Source organism: Macaca thibetana, chromosome 5, assembly GCF_024542745.1.
Source record: "Macaca thibetana thibetana isolate TM-01 chromosome 5, ASM2454274v1, whole genome shotgun sequence".
Lineage (NCBI taxonomy): Eukaryota > Metazoa > Chordata > Mammalia > Primates > Cercopithecidae > Macaca > Macaca thibetana.
In genome coordinates, this window is record NC_065582.1 from 137,756,617 (window position 1) to 137,779,509 (window position 22,893).

Consider the following 22,893-nt stretch of genomic DNA (forward strand, 5'->3'; position numbering starts at 1 on the left):
AATTTCAAATTAAGAGTTTTTGGTACAAATTAATACTTCAGGATATTTAACCCTTTCTGTTCGGTTGGGGATTAAATTAATTAAAGGGAAAAACTAATATGCAACTGGTTATTATTTAAAATAAGGCTAATTTGAGTTTCAATGCCAGATTTAAAATTTGTCTTATTTTAGCTATAGAAAAATGCTAAGACTGCCAGGCGTGGTGGTTCACGCCTGTAATCCCAGCCTTTAGGGAGGCTGAGGCGGGTGGATCACCTGAGGTCAAGAGTTGGATACCAGCCTAGCCAACATGGTGAAACCCCATCTCTACTAAAACTACAAAAACTTAGCCGGGGGTGGTGGCGGATGCCCGTAATCCTAGCTACTCAGGAGACTGAGGCAGGAGAATCGCTGGAACCCGGGAGGTGGAGGCTGCAGTGAGCGTGAGCTGAGATCGTGCCACTGCACTCTAGCCTGGGCAACAAGAGTGAAACTTCGTCTCAAAAAAAAAAAAAAAGCCAAGGAAACATGAAATGTGCCTGATAACGTGGAATCTTTATAAATGGTAAAAAGACAATTCCCTGTGGTCATTTTCTTTATTCTTAGTAACCATCCAAGTATTACAGATATGGTACTGTTGTTCATGGTTCATGACCCCCTCAGAGTTATTGCAGGTAGACTTTGAAAAATATGCATCCCAAATGTTATCTGTAGATGTGATAAATATCAGGCCTAGCAGATACATGAACTATTTTACAAATCTATATTTATTGTAGTGAATAAAATAATGTATTATTGAATAATTAAGTTGTGTGTTAGTTTAACCATTGACTAGTAAAAGCATTGTCACTATACAGAAGAAAGGGAGGAGAAAAACTAGAGATTAAAATTTATTTAAGAGATACTGTCACAATTGCTTGTATGGATTTTGTTTAAATTTAGATTAGAGGAAACTGTTAAAAAGACACTTGAGACAATTGGGGAAATTTGAGTGCTCATTAGTAGTTGATATTGTATTATTAATATAAATATTATAATGGTATTAACTTATTTTTACAAAGTAAATCCTTGTCTTAGAGAGATGCATAATGAATTATCTACAGATGAAATGTTATAATGTCTCGAATTTGCTTTAGAATAATCCAGAGTGGTGGGATAGAGGTTGGGGGAAGTGGATGAAGATATGAATGAAACATGATTTGCCATGAGTTAATTGTTGAAGCTGGGAATGGTGGGGGATTCATTATACTACTCTTAATAATTTTGCACTAATTTGAAATTTTCCATAATAAAAAACTTAGAAAAAATGTCATGCAACATTATTGAAGGGGAGGATATCTGCAGCACTAGGTGGCACTGGTGTATAAAATGTGTTCAGAAGTAGGGATGGACATGAGTAACATACAGGTGTACTTACTATAAACACACCTAATGTGTAAATGTATTTTGTTTTTCTTCAGAGCTGAAGCCATTTATTGGTATCTTGGATGGGTAACATCTAAATGCTTAATTCCTGAAACCACTCAAGAGTCATAGGATTAGACGATCCAAGTTACCACCAGGAAATTACTGTCTCAAGTGATACGGTAAGATTATAGTAAATATTCTCAAGGTTTACATAGTGATTGAGGTCTGAAAAGATTTTTAAATGCTGTATTTTAGCTGTGAGGTTATACTATAATTTCTTGATCCTATAACTATTATACCAGGAGTTAAAAGTTGTGGTAATCGTTAGCTAAAGTACTTAGAAGTATCAACATGTAAACAAGGCTTTGTGGCATTTCCTCCTCATAGATCCTGTTAATAATAAATACAGTTTCATTACTGGAGTGCTTCCCCTTTGTTGTATGTCTCAGAGTGGATCCTTTCGATGTTTATTAGCAATCAACACCTTTAACGAGGGGGCTTAGGAAACTGATAAAACATAGAAAATTGAACTGCAGTGCAGGCTTAACAAAGGTTTGGCCAACCCTAGGCAGAATATTGTAACTGTGAGAGTTTATTTCCCTTTTTAAGTAGCCAGCTTTTTGGGTAGAGAGAGACGTATCTTCAGTGCCTGTGTATCTTGCACAGATCATTAGAGAAGCTATTCAACAAATATTTGTTGAATGAAGGAAATCAGAGAAAAATCTATGGGCTCTTCTATAACACCTAATCCTGTCCCTATTACCTTAACCCCTTCCTCTCTCCAGTTGAAAGTGCAGTTGAGAATGGTGAGGTTAACAGTGACACAAATGGTTGTCTTGCATGTCATGAACAAACATGAATTAGCATTCTATGTACCACTGTGTTTCTGGGCTTCATAGATAAGGACGACCTGCAGAGAGACCTGGGGAAACCACAGACATAAAATGGAAATAACATGGGATCATATCCAGAGAGAGAGGGAGGGACAGAGAGAGAAAGGAATGAGTTTTAGGTATATTAAGGCATGCAGTTTACCATTCTAACCAGTTGTTTTTTCTGTTTGTGGGGAATAGACTGATTGGATCTTAATTTTGACACTTTTATGCTTGAAGATTAAGAGACAATCTGCTTCTAAAAATCAGTGCTTTTTTTCCTGTTGAATATATACCTGCTTCAGGGCAACAAATTTGTGTCTTTTACTTGACTTTGTTGTTTTTTTCCTATAGGAGTTCTTGAGACAAGATTTGTATTAATAAATCCTTAAACTTTCTCTGAACCTTAATACTATATTAATGCTTTACATGGAAAGAATCTTTAATTAATGCTTTTTACATAAATAAAAAAAGGATAGTTGACTTAATAAGTAATGTGGCAGGAGAATAAGGATTAAAAACAAAGTAATTCAGAACCAGAAATTTACCCATTTTTCTTTTTTTTCTAATTTTTATTGTACTTTTAAGTTCCGGGGTACATGTGCAGAACGTGCAGGTTTGTTACATAGGTATACACGTAACATGGTGACTTGCTGCACCCATCAACTCATCATCTACATTAGGTATTTCTCCTAATGCTATTCCTCCCCTAGCCCGCCACTGCCCGACAGGTCCTGGTGTGTGATGTTCCCCTCCCCGTGTCCGTGAGTTCTCATTGTTCAACTCCCACTTATGAGTGAGAGCATGTGGTGTTTGGTTTTCTGTTCTTGTGTTAATTTGCTGAGAATGATGGTTTCCAGCTTCATTCATGTCCATGCAAAGGACGTTAACTCATTCTTTTTTATGGCTGCATAGTATTCCATGGTGTATATGTGCTACATTTTCTTTCTCCAGTTTATCATTGATGGGCATTTGGGTTGGTTCCAAATCTTTGCTATTGTGAATAGTGCCGCAATACACATATGTGTGCATGATTCTTTATAATAGAATGATTTATAATTCTTTGGGTAGATACCCAGTAATGGGATTGCTGGGTCAAATGGTATTTCTAGGTCTAGATCCTTGAGGAATCGTCACGTTGTCTTCCACAATGTTTGAACTAATTTACACTCCCATGAACAGTATAAAAGTGTTTCTGTTTCTCTATCCGCTCCAGCATCTGTTGTTTCCTGACTTTTTAATGATCACCATTCTAACTGGCATGAGGTGGTATCTCAATGTGGTTTTGATTTGCATTATCTAATGACCAGTGAAGATGAGCTTTTTTTTCATATGTTTGTTGGCTGCATAAATGTCTTCTTTTGAGAAGTGTCTGCTCATATCCTTTGACCACTTTTTGATGCGGTTGTTTTTTTCTTGTACATTTGTTTAAGTTCTTTGTAGATTATGGATATTAACCTTTTGTCAGATGGATAGATTGCAAAATTTTTCTCCCATTCTGTAGGTTGCCTTTTCACTCTGATGATAGTTTCTTTGGCTGTGCAAAATCTCTTTAGTTTAATTAGATCCCATTTGTCAATTTTGGCTTTTGTTGCTATTGCTTTTGATGTTTTAGTCATGAAGTCTTTGCCCATGCCTATGTCCTGAATGGTATTGCCTGGGTTTTCTTCTAGGGTTTTTATGGTTTTAGGTCTTAGATTTAAGTCTTTAATCCATCTAGAGTTAATTTTTTCAATGATTTTTTTCTGATTTCTATGTAGACCATTTGTGCTTCATCTTTTGAAATACTGTGCAAATCATTTTCTTCATGTTGAGCATTGGAAGAATGAGATTGTATTGTATTTCACTAAGTGAATCAGATTTTTAAAATTATGTGTCATTCGAAGTTAGAGATATGATTGCTTGGGGGTTTTACCCTGTTACCTTTGTGTTTTCATTTCCTTCTTGCTCACTTAACAACCCCACCAGAGCGCAGGCAAAGGAAGGGAGAGAACTTTCAGTTTTCAAAGTCTTTTGTAGGTATTTCTTTATTGGATTCTCTTGTTATACTTCTCAATTACATTAAGGCAGTAGGATTGGCTATTTTTGCTATTTGAAAATATTTTGTAGGGTGCTTAATTATTTTGAAAATCATATAATGTTATGACTGTGTTTCTTGAATTTAAGAATTTATACTTTCAGTTCTTCAGCTTTATGTTTTTAGATCCATATATTTAAAATTATCAAATTTTTTTTGGTTCTTCATGCCAAAGTTTTCACCATTACTATTGATAAGTATCATTGATTTTAATAGGGAGGTTTTTTTTGGCATTTAAAAGTCACCTTAGAATGTTCGTAATATAAAATAAAGTTTTAAATGACTCCTTTTCATGTTTTATAAAAGTTGACATTCCTGAGGTGTGTTAGTGAATTTTCAAAATGATAAGAATTATCTTTTGAATACAAGTTACTGTTTTACACGTCAACTCTAAACTTATTTAAAAGAAAGATACACCTCAGGCCAAAGTAAATTTCTCTTTACGTGATCACAGTGAAAGTTTTCAAAATGTAAATGTTAAACTAGTTGGATGCTCAACATTTTATGGTCTCAGTATTGTCGTTAACACCCATCGTACATGTAGGTGTACATGAAGTGCAGTTTCATGGTCTATAGCTGTTTGGTTTGTTATCAGCATGAACAGTAAATGTCCTAAAAATCAGCTTCAAAACAGCTGGCAGTTGACTGGGGTTTAGCACCGCCTAAATTCACATGACGTTTATTTGCTCTTTGACACAAATAGTGTACCTGAACTTCTCATCGAGGAAGTTGGTATAAGCACCTTTCTGTGTGCTTGTGAGTCTAGTAATGTAGAAGAACCTTGAAATGGATTTTTTAAAGAGAGTTGTTCCTTCCATTCTTTCGGGAGATGTGGTTTTGGATACTAGTACTCAGGAAAGTTCCCCAAGATTAGTTAAGATGAAATATCTGAGCTCGCTTTCATCTGAGAAGATGGTAGATGAGCAAGGCAGAACCAATTTCTGTCATAGTAATTATGACAAATACGAACACCAACAACTAGGTAAAGTAGAAACATATTTCTTTCCATCCTTTAAAAAAGTATTTTAGGAAAGTAAAACTATTTTTGCAGTATGAATTCTAGTGAGCACAACTATTTTGAAAATCAAGTTTAAATATTAAAATGTTTAATGAAGTATATAGTTGGCCTACTTTTTTAATAAAATTTTTCTTCAAGTATAGCTGGAGAAATATTTATGCTGTAAGTCAAGATAAAACTTAATGCACTTAATAGTTTTGATGATCTTTGGAAAATATTTTTGAAACGTTATTGACAATATATTAGTTATGCCTATAGGATATGCAAACAAAAAGTAAGATACTGAATTTTATCTGTTACTATAGAAACCATTTAAATTTTGTTTAAAAATATGTTCCATTGTTTTATTTTAAAAGATAATATTTGGGGTGAAATATTAAAAAGTTAAATCTTTGAATAGAACAAGGATTATTTTGTATCATAGTATTTTTGTTATGTGTAATCCTGCAAAGTTAAATATAATGTTCTTTAAAGTTTGAGAGAATAATAGTTAATATGTTTTAGGATAAACATCAGCTTGCATATAGTAACTAACAAATATTAGAGGAAAGGAAAATTACTTAGGAAAAAGACGAAAAAATGCTTCATGTTTTCAGATATTTGATTAACACAGTTTAAAATGTTCTCTATTTTTTTTTTAAATTTTAGGGAGTAAATAGCTGTGCCTATAAATTAATGTGCTATTTAGTAGAAGGGAGTTTCTGTAAACCTTCTGCAAGTTTGATATGTATTATAGTTGTTTTCTATGCATATTTTAATATGTATACATATGTAAGCATGCACATACACATTTTTATTAGCAGAATTTGACAAAATGAGACTTATTGTCCAAGTCATTCTGATACTTGCTTGGGTATCTTCCTGTCTCATTTGAAATGCGCTTTGTTGTGTGAATGTAATGATTTATTCAGTTCCTTATAGAGGAACATTTAGAATGACTACTTTTTAGTTATTAAAAATAATTATGTAATATTCATTGATACTTCATACCTTGGGATAATTACTTATTAGTATAAAATTTCATATTAAAATTGTTTTACATTTTATTTTTTAAAATTGACATCATAATTGTACATATTCATGGGTTACATAGCGATGTTTTGATACTTACAATGTATAGTGATCTTATCAGAGTGATTAGCATATCTATCATCTCAGATATTTTTCATTTATTTGTGTTAGAAACATTCAGTATTTTCCTTCTAGCTATTTAAAACTGTATATTATTACTATGGTCATCCTACAGTGGTATAGAACACTAGAACTTATTTCTCCTATCTAGCTGCAATTTTGTATCTTTTAACAAATCTCTCCCTATTCCCTCACCTTCCCCCTGCTCTTCCTGGACTCTCCTATCTTCTGTTCTACTGCCTTTTAAGTTTTGATAGACAATGCCATTACCTTTGAAAACATTATGATTTTAAGCTCCTTAGGGTAGGATATGAGAATTCCTATTACCTTATATTCTCCCTAGCATCGTTTCGTGTCAGTTTAAAAAATAGTATCATATTTATGAGAAACCATACTTTCTTTTTAAAAAATACCAGTTATGTAAAAGAATAAAGAGGGAGCTTTTACATTTTAGAAAGAAATATATATTGATGTCTACTGTGTACTGGTATTAGGAGATACCAGTTTTTTATACTGTTCGCTTATTTGAGTAGAAGTGGAAATGATGCCACTGATGGGTTGGCACCTCCTAATTTTAATTAAAAAATTTATAAATCAGCCAGCACTTGGTTTTGTGTTCAACAGTGTATATGCATAAGTGAAATATGTGTATATTAATATGTGCAGTTACTTGAATCATTTAGTTTTTTTTTTCACTTTACTACAGCCTACGTAATTGAACTTGGTATTTAAATGTAATGTGGTATGCCTGTTTATATGACTCCTTAGTTTTATCTCTTAACTTGTTTTTTTTCTTAAAGACTATCTTATACTCTTAAATACAGCACACATGTTACAAGGTATAATATTAGATTTTATAATTTGTATTAATTTGCAAATTAGCAGTCAGTTTCTGTTTGATTAAGAATTTCCCATGGTATATATGTTTTTACTAATCAAGATCAAAATAAAGCATAATCATGAAACAACAAATAATCTGATGTCTGTTGAAATTTCTGAGGCTAGAGGTTCTTTGTGGAATAACTCTTGCATGATTTTTCTCTTCAGAAATAAAATTCAGGCCTGAGGATGGGGAAGCAAAAAAAAAATAGAATTCAACCTTAGGAAATGACTATTGAAATTTTTAAAGAACTTATTTGGCAATTTATGTAGAGAGATTTGGTTTTAAAGTGTCTGGCTCTTCCATTTCAATGCACTGATCAATTCCTTCTCTCTTTCTCTCTCTCTCTTTTTTTTTTGTTTTTTTTTATTTTTGTTTTTTTGAGACAGAGTTTTGCTCTGGTGCCAGGCTGGAGAGCAGTGGCACGATCTTGGCTGACTGCAACCTCCACCTCCCAGGTTCAAGCAATTCTCCTGCTTGATCCCGAATAGCTGGGATTATAGGCACATGCCACCACACCCAGCTAATTTTTGTATTTTTAGTAGAGACAGGGTTTCACCATGTTGGCCAGGATGGTCTCGATCTCTTGACCTCGTGATCTGCCTGCCTCGGCCTCCCAAAGTGTTGGGATTACAGGCATGAGCCACCCCACCCGGCCAGTTCCTTCTGTTGAATCTCAAGATTTGATACTAATTTTATATTGCATATACAAATTGTAAATACAACCGTTCATACCAATGTACACATAGGTTACTTGCATCTCAACGTAAGTGAATCTTACTTCCTATTTACTGGTGGTTCTGGGATAGAGATAATGCAGTGGTTTAGCCAGAAGTCATAAAAATACTAGTACAGTTCACCTAAGGGGTGTTCCAGTTTTGTTCATTTAATGAAAGGAGAAATCGATGATATGGAGAGATTTCACGTAAAAAGGTGCAAAGAAAGAGCTATTAGAGAAAAACTGGCGTGTAATCTCAAAGCTTTATACTTGAATCAGTTGTTTCCAACTTCTTTAATTACTAATTCAATATTTAAAAAGTTATTTTTTCAGGCTGGTGCGGTGGCTCACGCTTGTAATCCTAGCACTTTGGGAGGCTGAAGCAGGCGGATCACCTGAGGTTAAGGAGTTTGAGATCAGTCTGGCCAACATGGCAAAACCCTGTCTCTACTAAAACTACAAAAATTAGCTGGGCATGGTGGCAGGCACCTGTAATCCCAGCTACTTGGGAAGCTGAGGCAGGAGAATCACTTGAACCCAGTAGGCGGAGGTTGCAGTGAGCTAAGATCGCACCATTGCATTCCAACTGGGCAACAGAGGGAGACTCTGTCTCAAAAAAAAAAGTTATTTTTTCTAAGAGATTTTAGATAAGATTGTAATCTGTATTGACAGTTGTACATTTGTGAGAGAATCAACCGTGAATAAGTCTAGCTTAGAATATGTAGAAATCTACCTGCAGCTTTTAACTACAGAATTATTTATAGATGTTTATGATTTAACAAAAATATGTGTAATTTGCAGGGAATGATATTTTAAAGATTCTTTGCTATTGATAATTTTTTTTTAACTTTCTTTAAATGTTAAGTAGCCTAATATTTTAAAAATTTTCCTAGAAGTTCTCAAACAACTCTTTGGTTTCACCAATATCCTCTATTCCTCTGTAAAATATATTTTTAAATGCTTGTAGCACACTACTACATACTGATGAAATTATCTGGTACCATTTCTGCTCCTAATAGGCTAAGTTGTGGGCTTAACAAGAATCGGTTATATTTTTAAACAAATCTGTTTATGCCAGTTATACTTATTATTGTGATTATGTAATTCAATTCAATATTACATAATTCAGTAAAGTGTGCAATTCAAAAGCAAGAGTTGTTTCAGTGTAAACGAAGTTGAATGCTTTGGTTAGACTTCATAAAGATGAATTCCCGAAAAAAATGTGCATTTGAATTACATATAGGCCAGGAAAGTATACAAGATTGGAAGGATTTTGCCCTTGGATACCTTCAGTTTCTTGTGCCACTTTAAAAAAACTGAAACTTGGCTGGGCGCGGTGGCTCACACCTGTAATCCCAGCACTTTGGGAGGCCAAGGTGGGCATATCACGAGGTCAGGAGATCGAGACCATCCTGGCTAACACAGTGAAACCCCGTCTCTAATAAAAATACAAAAAAATTAGCCGGGCATGGTGGCGGGAGCCCGTGTAGTCCCAGCTACTCGGGAGGCTGAGGCGGAAAATGTCATGAACCTGGGAGGCAGAGCTTGCAGTGAGCTGAGATTGCGCCACTGTGCTCCAGCCTGGGCTACAGAGCAAGATTCCATCTCAAAAAAAAAAAAAAAAGAAAAAATAAATTGAAGCTTGAAGTCATAGCTGATGTACATGGGTTTTGTTTCGGGCAAAAAGACAATGATGTAATCAGCGTATCTGCCTTGCAAGATAAGGCCTTGGCACTATATCAAAAGGCTGGGGAATAAACATGAATTTTATATTTTAAGTTAAAATACAACTTTTAGTGAACCTCTTGATCTGTTTTTCCCCCCTGATTTCTACTTTAATGGAGTTTTGGATTAAATAATTAGACAACAGTTGTGATTTACAGCAAAGGGCTTCTACTATATATTGCTGTATGTTGCAATTTTTTTTTTTTTTTTTTTTTTTTTTTTTTTTTGGGATAGAGTGCGGTGGAGCGATCTCTCGGCTTACTGCAAGCTCCGCCTCCCGGGTTCACGTCATTCTCCTGCCTCAGCCTCCCAAGTAGCTGGGACTACAGGAGCCTGCCACCACGCCCAGCTAATTTTTTGTATTTTTAGTGGAGACGGGGTTTCACCGTGTTAGCCTGGATGGTCTCGATCTCCTGACCTCGAGATCTGCCCACCTCGGCCTCCCTATGTTGCAGATTTTAAGAGAAATAAATCGTTTATTTGCTGCTACTACTTAATAAAAAATAAATCAAAATGATCACATATATATCATATTATATGTGATATAATCTTATCCCATTCATGAGATGCTTAAATATCCTTAGGCTGTTTTTTTGTATGTGTGTGTGTAAAGTCCTAATCATGTGATCCAAGACAGGTTACACTGATAAATACTAGTAGAATTGGAACATATAATATCTATATTCAAGTATAAAGGTTGGTGGGAGGAAGATATTTACTGATTCAGAATGTACTACAATGTTTTCTGACTGTTGAAGAGAGAATTATAGGTATAGTCATGAGGAGATCCTAAAAACCAGGCAGTGTGTGTTTCCATAGACTTTTGGGTAACAGCTGCGAAGTCCTTCTATCTCTAGGATTGGGTTATTTTATTCTGATGGAATCAGTATTGTTGTTGTTCATTCCATTTGGAATCAAGGATAAGGGTTAATGTGACAAAAAACAATTTATTTTAACATTGATTTTTATAAAATTCATCAAGAACAGAGACAATGATACATTTAACAGAAGAAGATATATACTACTGTTAAGAATGAAAGAAACATATGAGCACCATCTATATTCTGGACACTGTTAACTTGTTTTATTTTACTAATAACTGAAGTGATCTCATTTGTCTACCTATTTAGTACATATGTGTTCCATTCCCCCCATCAAATAGAATATAAGCTGAGCATGAACTTTGTTTTGTTTGATGTGTTTTAAGGCTTGGGACATAATAGTTGCTCACTGATTAAAGTGAGTGAATGTTATCTATCTAAGTCCTCTTGACAACCCTGTGAGACAGGTCGTTATCTAGAATTTGAAACATTCATGGAAACTTAAATTATTTGAGGCCTTTGGATTACTAAGTGGTATAGCCATGCCACTGTTTTAAAATAAGGCATTTGCTCCTTCTACTCTGTTGCATTGCATTATTGTTTGATGTTTTTGAATATGTATACAGTATTTTTTTTAAAAGACTAGTGTGTCTGATGGGTGCAGTGTCATGCACCAGTAGTCCCAGCTACTTATGAGATTGAGGCTGGAGAACTACCTGAACCCAGGAGTTCCAGTCTGCAGTATGCAACGATGGCACCTGTGAATAGCCACTGCATTCCAGCTTGGGCAGCATAGTGAGACTCTGTCTCTTAAAAAAATAAAGACTACTGTATCTATTAAGTTTTATTATTCTATTAAAGAACATATACTTTTTTGGTGCTTTCATTTTAATTAAGATATATTTTAATAGGAAAAAACTTTAATTCTAGTGTATATTAAACATTACTCTTTGAAACTGTCTTTTACTTTAATGATCAGTTGATAATTAGTTTTTGTAGCACTGTGGTAAGATAAACTGATTAAGTAAATGACTATTTTACATGACTATTACAAAACAAGACACACATATTGTATTGGTTCCATTTCATTACAAAGCGTTAATGACTTCATGATATAGAAATGTTTAAATCGTATACTGGTATACCTCTCTCTAGGTATTCAGCACAGCTCACTAGCAGGGACAACCCACAATGTAGCACTTATTTTACTAACTGGATTTCCTTAGTAAGTGATCTTTTCAGTTTTGTTTTCGTAGAACCATTGCTCTCAGTTGTTAACTTGTGTTAAGTCCAGATTACAATATTTTTGTTTGATACTCTTAATATTGGGTAGAGGAATAACATGACAGGCCACTTTCTTTTTAGAAGGGAACAAAGTGGGTAATGAGTGACTTAAGTCTTCATTGAAGACCAGACTATTCTTAAGGAGTTTAGAGAAGGTCCTGGGAGAAAATTGAGTTGAGGTTTCTGACATTTCAAATGCTTATGATATTGATACACTGAAGGAGATGGAGAATTGTTTGGAATTCAGAAGTGATAAAAAAAAAAAAAAAAGGTTGCTGGGCAGCTCAATGCCAGGAAGAACCTGAGCTCCAAATTGTAATCAGTTTGTTATGGAACTTTCAGCCTGACCAAGATAGAACCTCACACTTACTATGTAAGTGTGTGAAGGAGGTCAGGACTTCTTTTTCCCGCTACAAGTAAGATTTGGAAGCACTGGGCTTTCATAGTGTCATAGTGTGAAGTAAGTTCCTTTTCTTAACAGGGTCTTCAGAGTACTTTTCAGACTGTAATCATTGGAGGATTTAGGAGAAACCTTATTGGGTTGTTGTATTCGTGTCTTCTCTTATTTTCCGGGAATTCTCATGACAAAGGAGGGATACTGGGAATACCTACAGTCATGATGGGGCACCAGGCAGTGAAATGTTGAGAAAGGAGGGAGATGAAGCTTCCATCCAGACTAAGCTGAACTGTACCAGTGACTTGCCTTGAATCGGCTACTTAATCGCTCTAGACTAGTTAACCTCACCTATCAATTTGAATCATATCTTTCTAGCATTGTTTTCAAGATTATAAAAAATTGTCAACAAAATTGACAATTGTTCAGTAAATGGTGGCTATTGTTATTACAAAGACTTTTTGATTTTTATTTGGATATAGATGAATCAATTTAATTACAAATTTAACCTTGGAGCATTCTGTCATAGAAAATATTCTAGGAATTTGGATCTAGGTCTTTTATTATGCATAATTCCTGAAAATTTTAGCACTTATAGGACAGTTAATGGGGGCTTAAAACAGAGCACCTTTTCCTTTTTTTTTTTTTGAGACAGAGTCTTGCTCTGTCGCCCAGGCTGGAGTACAGTGGTGTGATCTTGGCTCACTGCAACCTCTGCCTCCCAGGTTCAAGCGATTCTTGTTCTTCACCCTCCTGGGTAGCTGGGGTTACAGACGTGCACCACCAGGCCCGGCTAATTTTCTTTTTTTTTTTTTTTTTTGAGATGGAGTTTTGCTCTTGTTGCCCAGGCTGGAGTGCAATGGCGCGATCTCGGCTCACCACAACCTCCGCCTCCCGGGTTCAAGTGATTCTCCTGCCTCAGCCTCCTGAGTAGCTGGGATTACAGGCATGTGTTACCATGCCCAGCTAATTTTGTTTTTTTGTAGAGAAGGGGTTTCACCATGTTGGCCAGGATGGTCTCGAACTCCTGACCTCAGGTGACCCACCTGCCTCAGTCTCCTTAAGTGCTGAGATTACAGGTGTGAGCCACCACACCTGGCTCTGTCTTTCCTTCTTTGTTCATAATGTGTGTCTTCCATATAGCTACTGCCAAATGATTGTGTGATTCACATACAAAGGTTTTTAAAGAAGTTTGTGCAACAGTACTGTATCAGTAGTTTTTGCTAGGTGTTTTAATAGTTAATCTAATCACTTCTTAAGTATCTTTTTAAGGTGCTTAACATCACTGATGACCAGAGAAGTGTAAATCAAAACTACAGTGAGATATCATCTCACCCCAGTTAAAAATGACTTTTATCCAAAAGACAGGCAGTAACAAATGCTGGTGAGGATGCGGAGAAAAGGGAACCCTTATACACTATTGGTGGGAATGTACATTAGTACAACCACTATGGAGAACTGTACAGAAGTTCCTCAGGAATCTAAAAATAGTGCGACTATATAGGATCCAGCAATCCCAGTACTAGGTGTATACCCAAAAGAAAGGAAATCAGTATATCAAAGAGATGTCATCACTTCCATGTTTATTGCAGCACTATTCATAATAGCCAAGATTTGGAAGCAACCTAAATGTCCACCAGCAGATGAATGGATAAAGAAAATGTGGTACATACACACAGTAGAGTACTATTCAGTTATAAAAAAGGATGAGATTCTGTCACTTGCAGCAACACGGATGGAACTGGAGGTCTTTATGTTAAGTGAAATAAGCCAGGCACAAAAGACAAGCTTCACATGTTCTCACTTATTTGTGGGAGCTAAAAGTTAAAACAGTTGAACTCATGGAGATAGAGTAGAAAGATGGTTACCAGAGGGCTAGGAAAAGCATTGGTGGGATTGGAGGCTAGGAGTGGGGAAGTGGAGTTGGTTAATAGGTACAAAAATATTAATAGAATGAATAAGATCTAGTATTTGCTAGCACAGCAGGGTGACTATAGTAAAAAAAAATTATATATATATATATTTATTCCCAAGAGGGAGTCTCACTCTGCCGCCCAGGCTAGCAGTAGCGCAGTCTCGGCTCACTGCAACCTCCTCCTCCCAGTTTCAAGCAGTCCTCCTGCCTCAGCCTCCCAAGTAGCTGGGATTACAGGTGTGCGCCACCATGACCCGCTAATTTTTGTATCTTTAGTGGAGATGGGTTTCGCCATGTTGGCTAGACTGATCTCGAACTCCTGATCTCAAGAGATCCACCCACCTCAGCCTCCCAAAGTGCTGGCATTACAGACATGAGCCACTGCATCAGCCTATTGTAAAAAATAATTTAATTGTACATTTAAGAAAACTAAGAAGGTATAATTAGATTGTTTGGAACGTACAGGATAAATGCTTGTGGTGATGGGTACTCCATTTACTCTGTGATTATCACACACTGCATGCTTGTATGAACATGTCTCATGCACCCCATAAGTACATAATACATAATACATAAGTACATAATACACCTACTATGTATTCATAAAAATTAACAGTAAAAAATGATTTCAAAAAATGTAAAAAAATTAAAATTAACAGTAAAAAATTATTTTAAAAGCTATCTTTTTAGACTGCCTCCCAAAGATACACGGATGTTTATTATTAAAAATCGGGGCAATTAAGGATGGTTAAAGTTAGGGTCAGGATCTTTATTTCTTTGGCTTTTAGAAAGAATTTGCAGGAAACTTAATTGAAGTAAACATACATCTGTCTCCTCCGTCTTTTAAAAATTTTTATGTATTAAATATATATGTGATAATATGAGGGATATATAAAGAGGATATATAATTAATGATATATAATTTTTATTTAATAAGTTTTATTAAATAAAATTTAATTTAATTTATTTATTTTTAAATTTTTAACAATATATTTTATTTAACCCATTATATCTAAAATGTCATTGTAACATGTAATCAATGTGAACTTTTTAATGGAATATTTTACATTTTTTTAAAAAATAAGTCTTTGAAGTCCAGTGTGTATTTTACACTTAGGGCACAACTCCTCAATTTGGACTAGCCACATTTCAAGTGCTCCACAGGCACATGTGGCCAGTGGCTTCTGTTTGGGATATTTCTAGAACCTGAGAATCAGAAAGTGGGAGGAAAACATCACTGAGCAGTCAAAAGCGTTACCACCGTGTCCATACACTACTCCTGCATTTTATAGTTACAGCTAATATCTTTGAGCATTTAATATAAGCCAGACCTTGTGGCTAGCACTTTAAATTATTCATCTATTGAATCTTCATGATAACACCATGAAGGATCTATTAATATTACCCCATTTTTTTGATGTATATATATATTTTTTATTATACTTTAAGTTCTAGGGTACATGTGCATAACGTGCAGGTTTGTTACATATGTATACTTGTGCCATGTTGGTGTGCTGCACCCATCAACTCGTCAGCACCCATCAACTCGTCATTTACATCAGGTATAACTCCCAATGCAATCCCTCCCCACTCCCCCCTCCCCATGATAGGCCCTGGTGTGTGATGTTCCCCTTCCCGAGTCTAAGTGATCTCATTGTTCAGTTCCCACCTATGAGTGAGAACATGCGGTGTTTGGTTTTCTGTTCTTGTGATAGTTTGCTGAGAATGATGGTTTCCAGCTGCATCCATGTCCCTACAAAGGACACAAACTCATCCTTTTTTATGGCTGCATAGTATTCCATGGTGTATATGTGCCACATTTTCTTAATCCAGTCTGTCACTGATGGACATTTGGGTTGATTCCAAGTCTTTGCTATTGTGAATAGTGCCGCAGTAAACATACGTGTGCATCTGTCTTTATAGCAGCATGATTTATAATCCTTTGGGTATATACCCAGTAATGGGATGGCTAGGTCATACGGTACTTCTAGTTCTAGATCCTTGAGGAATCGCCATACTGTTTTCCATAATGGTTGAACTAGTTTACAATCCCACCAACAGTGTAAAAGTGTTCCTATTTCTCCACATCCTCTCCAGCACCTGTTGTTTCCTGACTTTTTAATGATCGCCATTCTAACTGGTGTGAGATGGTATCTCATTGTGGTTTTGATTTGCATTTCTCTGATGGCCAGTGATGATGAGCATTTTTTCATGTGTCTGTTGGCTGTATGAATGTCTTCTTTTGAGAAATGTCTGTTCATATCCTTTGCCCACTTTTTGATGGGGTTGTTTTTTTCTTGTAAATTTGTTTGAGTTCTTTGTAGGTTCTGGATATTAGCCCTTTGTCAGATGAGTAGATTGCAAAAATTTTCTCCCATTCTGGAGGTGGCCTGTTCACTCTGATGGTAGTTTCTTTTGCTGTACAGAAGCTCTTTAGTTTAATTAGATCCCATTTGTCAATTTTGGCTTTTGTTGCCGTTGCTTTTGGTATTTTAGACATGAAGTCCTTGCCCATGCCTATGTCCTGAATGGTATTACCTAGGTTTTCTTCTAGGGTTTTTATGGTATTAGGTCTAACATTTAAGTCTCTAATGCATCTTGAATTAATTTTCGTATAAGGAGTAAGGAAAGGATCCAGTCTCAGCTTTCTACTTATGGCTAGCCAATTTTCCTAGCACCATTTATTAAATAGGGAATCCTTTCCCCATTTCTTGATTTTCTCAGGTTTATCAAAGATCAGATGGCTATAGATGTGTGGTATTATTTCTGAGGACTCTGTTCTGTTCCATTGGTCTATATCGCTGTTTTGGTACCAGTACCATGCTGTTTTGTTTACTGTAGCCTTGTAGTATAGTTTGAAGTCAGGTAGCATGATGCCTCCAGCTTTGTTCTTTTAACTTAGGATTGTCTTGGAAATGCGGGCTCTTTTTTGGTTCCATATGAACTTTAAAGCAGTTTTTTCTAATTCTGTGAAGAAACTCATTGGTAGCTTGATGGGGATGGCATTGAATCTATAAATTACCTTGGGCAGTATGGCCATTTTCACGATATTGATTCTTCCTATCCATGAGCATGGTATGTTCTTCCATTTGTTTGTGTCCTCTTTTATTTCACTGAGCAGTGGTTTGTAGTTCTCCTTGAAGAGGTCCTTTACCTCCCTTGTAAGTTGGATTCCTAGGTATTTTATTCTGTTTGAAGCAATTGTGAATGGAAGTTCATTCCTGATTTGGCTCTCTGTTTGTCTGTTACTGGTGTATAAGAATGCTTGTGATTTTTGCACATTAATTTTGTATCCTGAGACTTTGCTGAAGTTGCTTATCAGCTTAAGGAGATTTTGGGCTGAGACAATGGAGTTTTCTAAATATACAATCATGTCATCTGCAAACAGGGACAATTTGACTTCTTCTTTTCTTAACTGAATACCCTTGATTTCTTTCTCTTGCCTGATTGCCCTAGCCAGAACTTCCAACACTATGTTGAATAGGAGTGATGAGAGAGGGCATCCCTGTCTTGTGCCAGTTTTCAAAGGGAATTTTTCCAGTTTTTGCCCATTCAGTATGATATTGGCTGTGGGTTTGTCATAAATAGCTCTTATTATTTTGAGATACGTTCCATCAATACCGAATTTATTGAGCGTTTTTAGCATGAAGGGCTGTTGAATTTTGTCAGAGGCCTTTTCTGCATCTATTGAGATAATCATGTGGTTTTTGTCTTTGGTTCTGTTTATATGCTGGATTACGTTTATTGATTTGCGTGTGTTGAACCAGCCTTGCATCCCAGGGATGAAGCCCACTTGATCATGGTGGATAAGCTTTTTGATGTGCTGCTGGATTCGGTTTGCCGGTTTTTATTGAGGATTTTTGCATTAATGTTCATCAAGGATATTGGTCTAAAATTCTCTTTTTTTGTTGTGTCTCTGCCAGGCTTTGGTATCAGGATGACGTTGGCCTCATAAAATGATTTTGGGGGGATTCCCTCTTTTTCTGTTGATTGGAATAGTTTCAGAAGGAATGGTATCAGCTCCTCCTTGTACCTCTGGTAGAATTCAGCTGTGAATCCATCTGGTCCTAGACTCTTTTTGGTTGGTAGGCTATTAATTATTGCCTCAATTTCAGAGCCTGCTATTGGTCTATTCAGGGATTCAGCTTATTCCTGGTATAGTATTGGGAGAGTGTAAGTGTCCAGGAAATTATCCATTTCTTCTAGATTTTCTAGTTTATTTGTGTAGAGGTGTTTATAGTATTCTCTGATGGTAGTTTGTATTTCTTTGGGGTCGGTGGTGATATCCCCTTTATCATTTTTTATTGCATCTATTTGATTCTTATCTCTTTTCTTCTTTATTAATCTTGCTAGCGGTCTATCAATGTTGTTGATCTTTTCAAAAAACCAACTCCTGGATTCATTGATTTTTTGAAGGGTTTTTTATGTCTCTATCTCCTTCAGTTCTGCTCTGATCTTAGTTATTTCTTGCCTTCTGCTTGCTTTTGAATGTGTTTGCTCTTGCTTCTCTAGTTCTTTTAATTGTGATGTTAGAGTGTCAATTTTAGATCTTTCCTGCTTTCTCTTGTGGGCATTTACTGCTATAAATTTCCCTCTACACACTGCTTTAAATGTGTCCCAGAGATTCTGGTATGTTGTATCTTTGTTCTCATTGGTTTCAAAGAACATCTTTATTTCTGCTTTCATTTCGTTATGTACCCAGTAGTCATTCAGGAGCAGGTTATTCAGTTTCCATGTAGTTGAGCGGTTTTGATTGAGTTTCTTAGTCCTGAGTTCTAGTTTGATTGCACTGTGGTCTGAGAGACAGTTTGTTATAATTTCTGTTCTTGTACATTTGCTGAGAAGTGCTTTACTTCCAATTATGTGGTCAATTTTGGAATAAGTGTAATGTGGTACTCAGAAGAATGTATATTCTGTTGATTTGGGGTGGAGAGTTCTGTAGACGTCTATTAGGTCTGCTTGCTGCAGAGATGAGTTCAATTCCTGGATATCCTTGTTAACTTTCTGTCTCGTTGATCTGTCTAATGTTGACAGTGGGCAGTTGAAGTCTCCCATTATTATTGTATGGGAGTCTAAGTCTCTTTGTAAGTCTCTAAGGACTTGCTTTATGAATCTGGGTGCTCCTGTATTGGGTGCATATATATTTAGGATAGTTATCTCTTCCTGTTGAATTGATCCCTTTACCATTATGTAATGGCCTTCTTTGTCTCTTTTGATCTTTGATGGTTTAAAGTCTGTTTTATCAGAGACTAGTATTGCAACCCCTGCTTTTCTTTGTTCTCCATTTGCTTGGGAGATCTTCCTCCATCCCTTTATTTTGAGCCTATGTATGTCTCTGCATGTGAGATGGGTCTCCTGAATACAGCAAACTGATGGGTCTTGACTCTTTATCCAGTTTTCCAGTCTGTGTCTTTTAATTGGAGCATTTAATCCATTTACATTTAAGGTTAATATTGTTATGTGTGAACTTGATCCTGCCATTATGATATTAACTGGTTATTTTCCTCGTTAGTTGATGCAGTTTCTTCCTAGTCTCAATGGTCTTTACATTTTGGCATGTTTTTGCAATGGTTGGTACCGGTTGTTCCTTTCCATGTTTAGTGCTGCCTTCAGGGTCTCTTGTAAGGCAGGCCTGGTGGTGACAAAATCTCTGAGCATTTTCTTATCTGTAAAGGATTTTATTTCTCCTTCACTTATGAAACTTCGTTTGGCTGGATATGAAATTCTGGGTTTAAAATTCTTTTCTTTAAGAATGTTGAATATTGGCCCCCACTCTCTTCTGGCTTGTAGAGTTTCTGCCGAGAGATCTGCTGTTAGTCTGATGGGCTTCCCTTTGTGGGTAACCCAACCTTTCTCTCTGGCTGTCTTTAAGATTTTTTCCTTCATTTCAACTTTGGTGAATCTGGCAATTATGTGTCTTGGAGTTGCTCTTCTCGAGGAGTATCTTTGTGGCGTTCTCTGTATTTCCTGAATTGGAATGTTGGCCTGCCCTACTAGGTTGGGGAAGTTCTCCTGGATGATACCCTGAAGAGTGTTTTCCAACTTGGTTCCATTTTCCCCGTCACTTTCAGGCACCCCAATCAGACGTAGATTTGGTCTTTTTACATAATCCCATACTTCTTGCAGGTTTTGTTCATTTCTTTTTCTTCTTTTTTCTTTAGATTTCTCTTCTCGCTTCATTTCATTCATTTGATCCTCAGTCGCTGATACTCTTTCTTCCAGTTGATCGGGTTGGTTACTGAAGCTTGTCCATTTGTCATGTATTTCTCGTGTCATGGTTTTCATCGCTGTCCGTTTGTTTATGGCCTTCTCTGCGTTAATTATTCAGGTTATCAATTCTTCCACTCTTTTTTCAAGATTTTTAGTTTCTTTGCGCTGGGTACGTAATTCCTCCTTTAGCTCTGAGAAGTTTGATGGACTGAAGCCTTCTTCTCTCATCTCGTCAAAGTCATTCTCCATCCAGCTTTGATCCGTTGCTGGCGATGAGCTGCGTTCCTTTGGAAGGGGAGATGCGCTCTTATTTTTTGAATTTCGAGCTTTTCTGCCCTGCTTTTTCCCCATCTTTGTGGTTTTATCTGCCTCTGGTCTTTGATGATGGTGACGTGTGGGTGTCCTTCCTGTTTGTTAGTTTTCCTTCTAACAGTCAGGACCCTCAGCTATAGGTCTGTTGGAGATTGCTTGAGGTCCACTCCAGACCCTGTTTGCCTGGGTGTCAGCAGTAGAGGCTGCAGAAGATGGAATACTGCTGAATAGCGAGTGTACCTTTCCGATTCTTTCTTTGGAAGCTTCCTCTCGGGGTGTACTCCATGGTGTGAGGTGTGGGGTGTCGGTCTGCCGCTAGTGGGGGATGTCTCCCAGTTAGGCTACTCAGGGGTCAGGAACCCACTTGAGCAGGCCGTCTGTCCGTTCTCAGATCTCAACCTCCGTGTTGGGAGATCCACTGCTCTCTTCAAAGCTGTCAGACAGAGTCGTTTGCGTCTGCAGAGGTTTCTGCTGCTTTTGTTGTTGTTGTTTAGCTGTGCCCTGTCCCCAGAGGTGGAGTCTACAGAGACAGGCAGGCCTCCTTGAGCTGCTGTGATCTCCACCCAGTTTGATCTTCCCAGGGCTTTGTTTACCTACTTAAGCCTCAGCAATGGTGGGCGCCCCTCCCTCAGCCTCGCTGCTGCCTTACCGGTAGATGAAAGACTGCTGTGCTAGCAATGAGGAAGGCTCCATGGGCGTGGGACCCTCCCAGCCAGGTGTGGGATATAATCTCGTGGTGTGCCCGTTTACTTAAAGTGCAGTATTGGGGTGGGAGTTACCCGATTTTCCAGGTGTTGTGTGTCTCAGTTCCTCTGGCTAGGAAAAGGGATTCCCTTCCCCCTTGTGCTTCCCAGGTGAGGCGATGCCTCGCCCTGCTTCAGCTTTCGCTGGTCGGGCTGCAGCAGCTGACCAGCACCAATTGTTTGGCACTCCCCAGTGAGATGAACCCAGTACCTCAGTTGAAAATGCTGAAATCACCTGTCTTCTGTGTTGCTGGCGCTGGGAGCTGGAGACTGGAGCTGTTCCTATTCGGCCATCTTGCTCCGCCCCTACATTTAATTTAATTTAATAAAATTTATTAAATAAAATTTATTTATGAAATAAAATTTATATATATCCCTTTAATATAATTTTATATATATCCTTTATATATATAAAATATATAAAGATAATAATATTATAAATTATAATGCAAATTATACTAGTCACAAGACTAGTATATATCCAGTATGTATGGGTATGGTGACACTGGTTGTTAAAATATTACAATTTGTCATGTCAGTTCATATTTAGCCACTACTAAATCTCCTCCCCCAGTTGCTCCTGATGCTCAAATACCCCTGCCCTCATCCCAGGACCACCATATGTTTCATCAACTAAAGGATGAGGCACACCGTAGGGCTCCCAGCACTCAGCTCCACTCTGCGGCTGCACCTGCTCCGATTGTTCAGTTACTGCACCTTGCTGGTGGATGACTATTTTGATGATCACAGCTGCTTATTCTTCACTTAAGAAGCAAAAGGAAAGCAGTATTGAATCTAAGGTAAAATAATTGAAACCAAGGGGATAAGAAAAATGTATTGCTAAGTAAATATATCACAAATAAATAGGAAGTAAAACATACTAAAATAATAAAGGTGTAAAAAGATGAGTAAGACAATAAAATGTCTATCTCAAAATATTGAAAAAATAAAGATATGGTTTTAAAAAGAAGAGTAAAAATAGGTTAAGAAGAATAAAGCTAAGTTGAAGTTTAAAATGTAACTAAAGGAATATACTGTAAAGGTTAAACAAAAATAAAGTGCTATAAAGGGAATTCAGGAACCAATATTCAGTCCAAGGGTTAACCCCACCCAGGTGGCCTTTGGGTTGAGGCAACTATAGTTATAAGCCTCAAATTCTGGTGACTTCCTGAAACTGGAATCTGCAAGGGGAGTGGAAATCTCTTGTATGACTATCCTTGGGGTTAATAAGTTTTCCTCACCCCCTAACCTCAGTTATTATTCTATTTAACATGAAAGTATTGTTTCTTTTTACCAGATAGTAGGTTGAGGACTGAGTTGGTCTGACTTTTGTGGGTACCCCAGAGTTTAGCCCAGTGGCAGGCACTTCTTAAGCAGTTAGTAAACGTTTGTTAAATAAATGTTAAG

General features: G+C 36.8%; 1 protein-coding gene across 19 annotated transcripts in view; it reads left to right on the forward strand.

Annotated features, from left to right (window-relative positions):
- The window catches only part of FRYL (FRY like transcription coactivator), a 287,021-nt gene that overhangs the window by 81,411 nt on the left and 182,717 nt on the right, over positions 1–22,893 (forward strand). For 14 of the 19 annotated variants that reach the window (XM_050790052.1, XM_050790064.1, XM_050790057.1 and 11 more), the window contains one exon: positions 1,440–1,565. Coding sequence is in view for 5 of the 19 variants with exons in the window: in XM_050790048.1 (XP_050646005.1) it covers positions 5,122–5,317 (196 nt within the window). In the remaining 14 variants the exon portion in view is untranslated. Of the gene's footprint in view, positions 1–1,439; positions 1,566–4,499; positions 5,318–22,893 lie in introns of those variants that run through there. The other 5 variants (XM_050790049.1, XM_050790050.1, XM_050790048.1 and 2 more) reach the window with 4 other exon arrangements.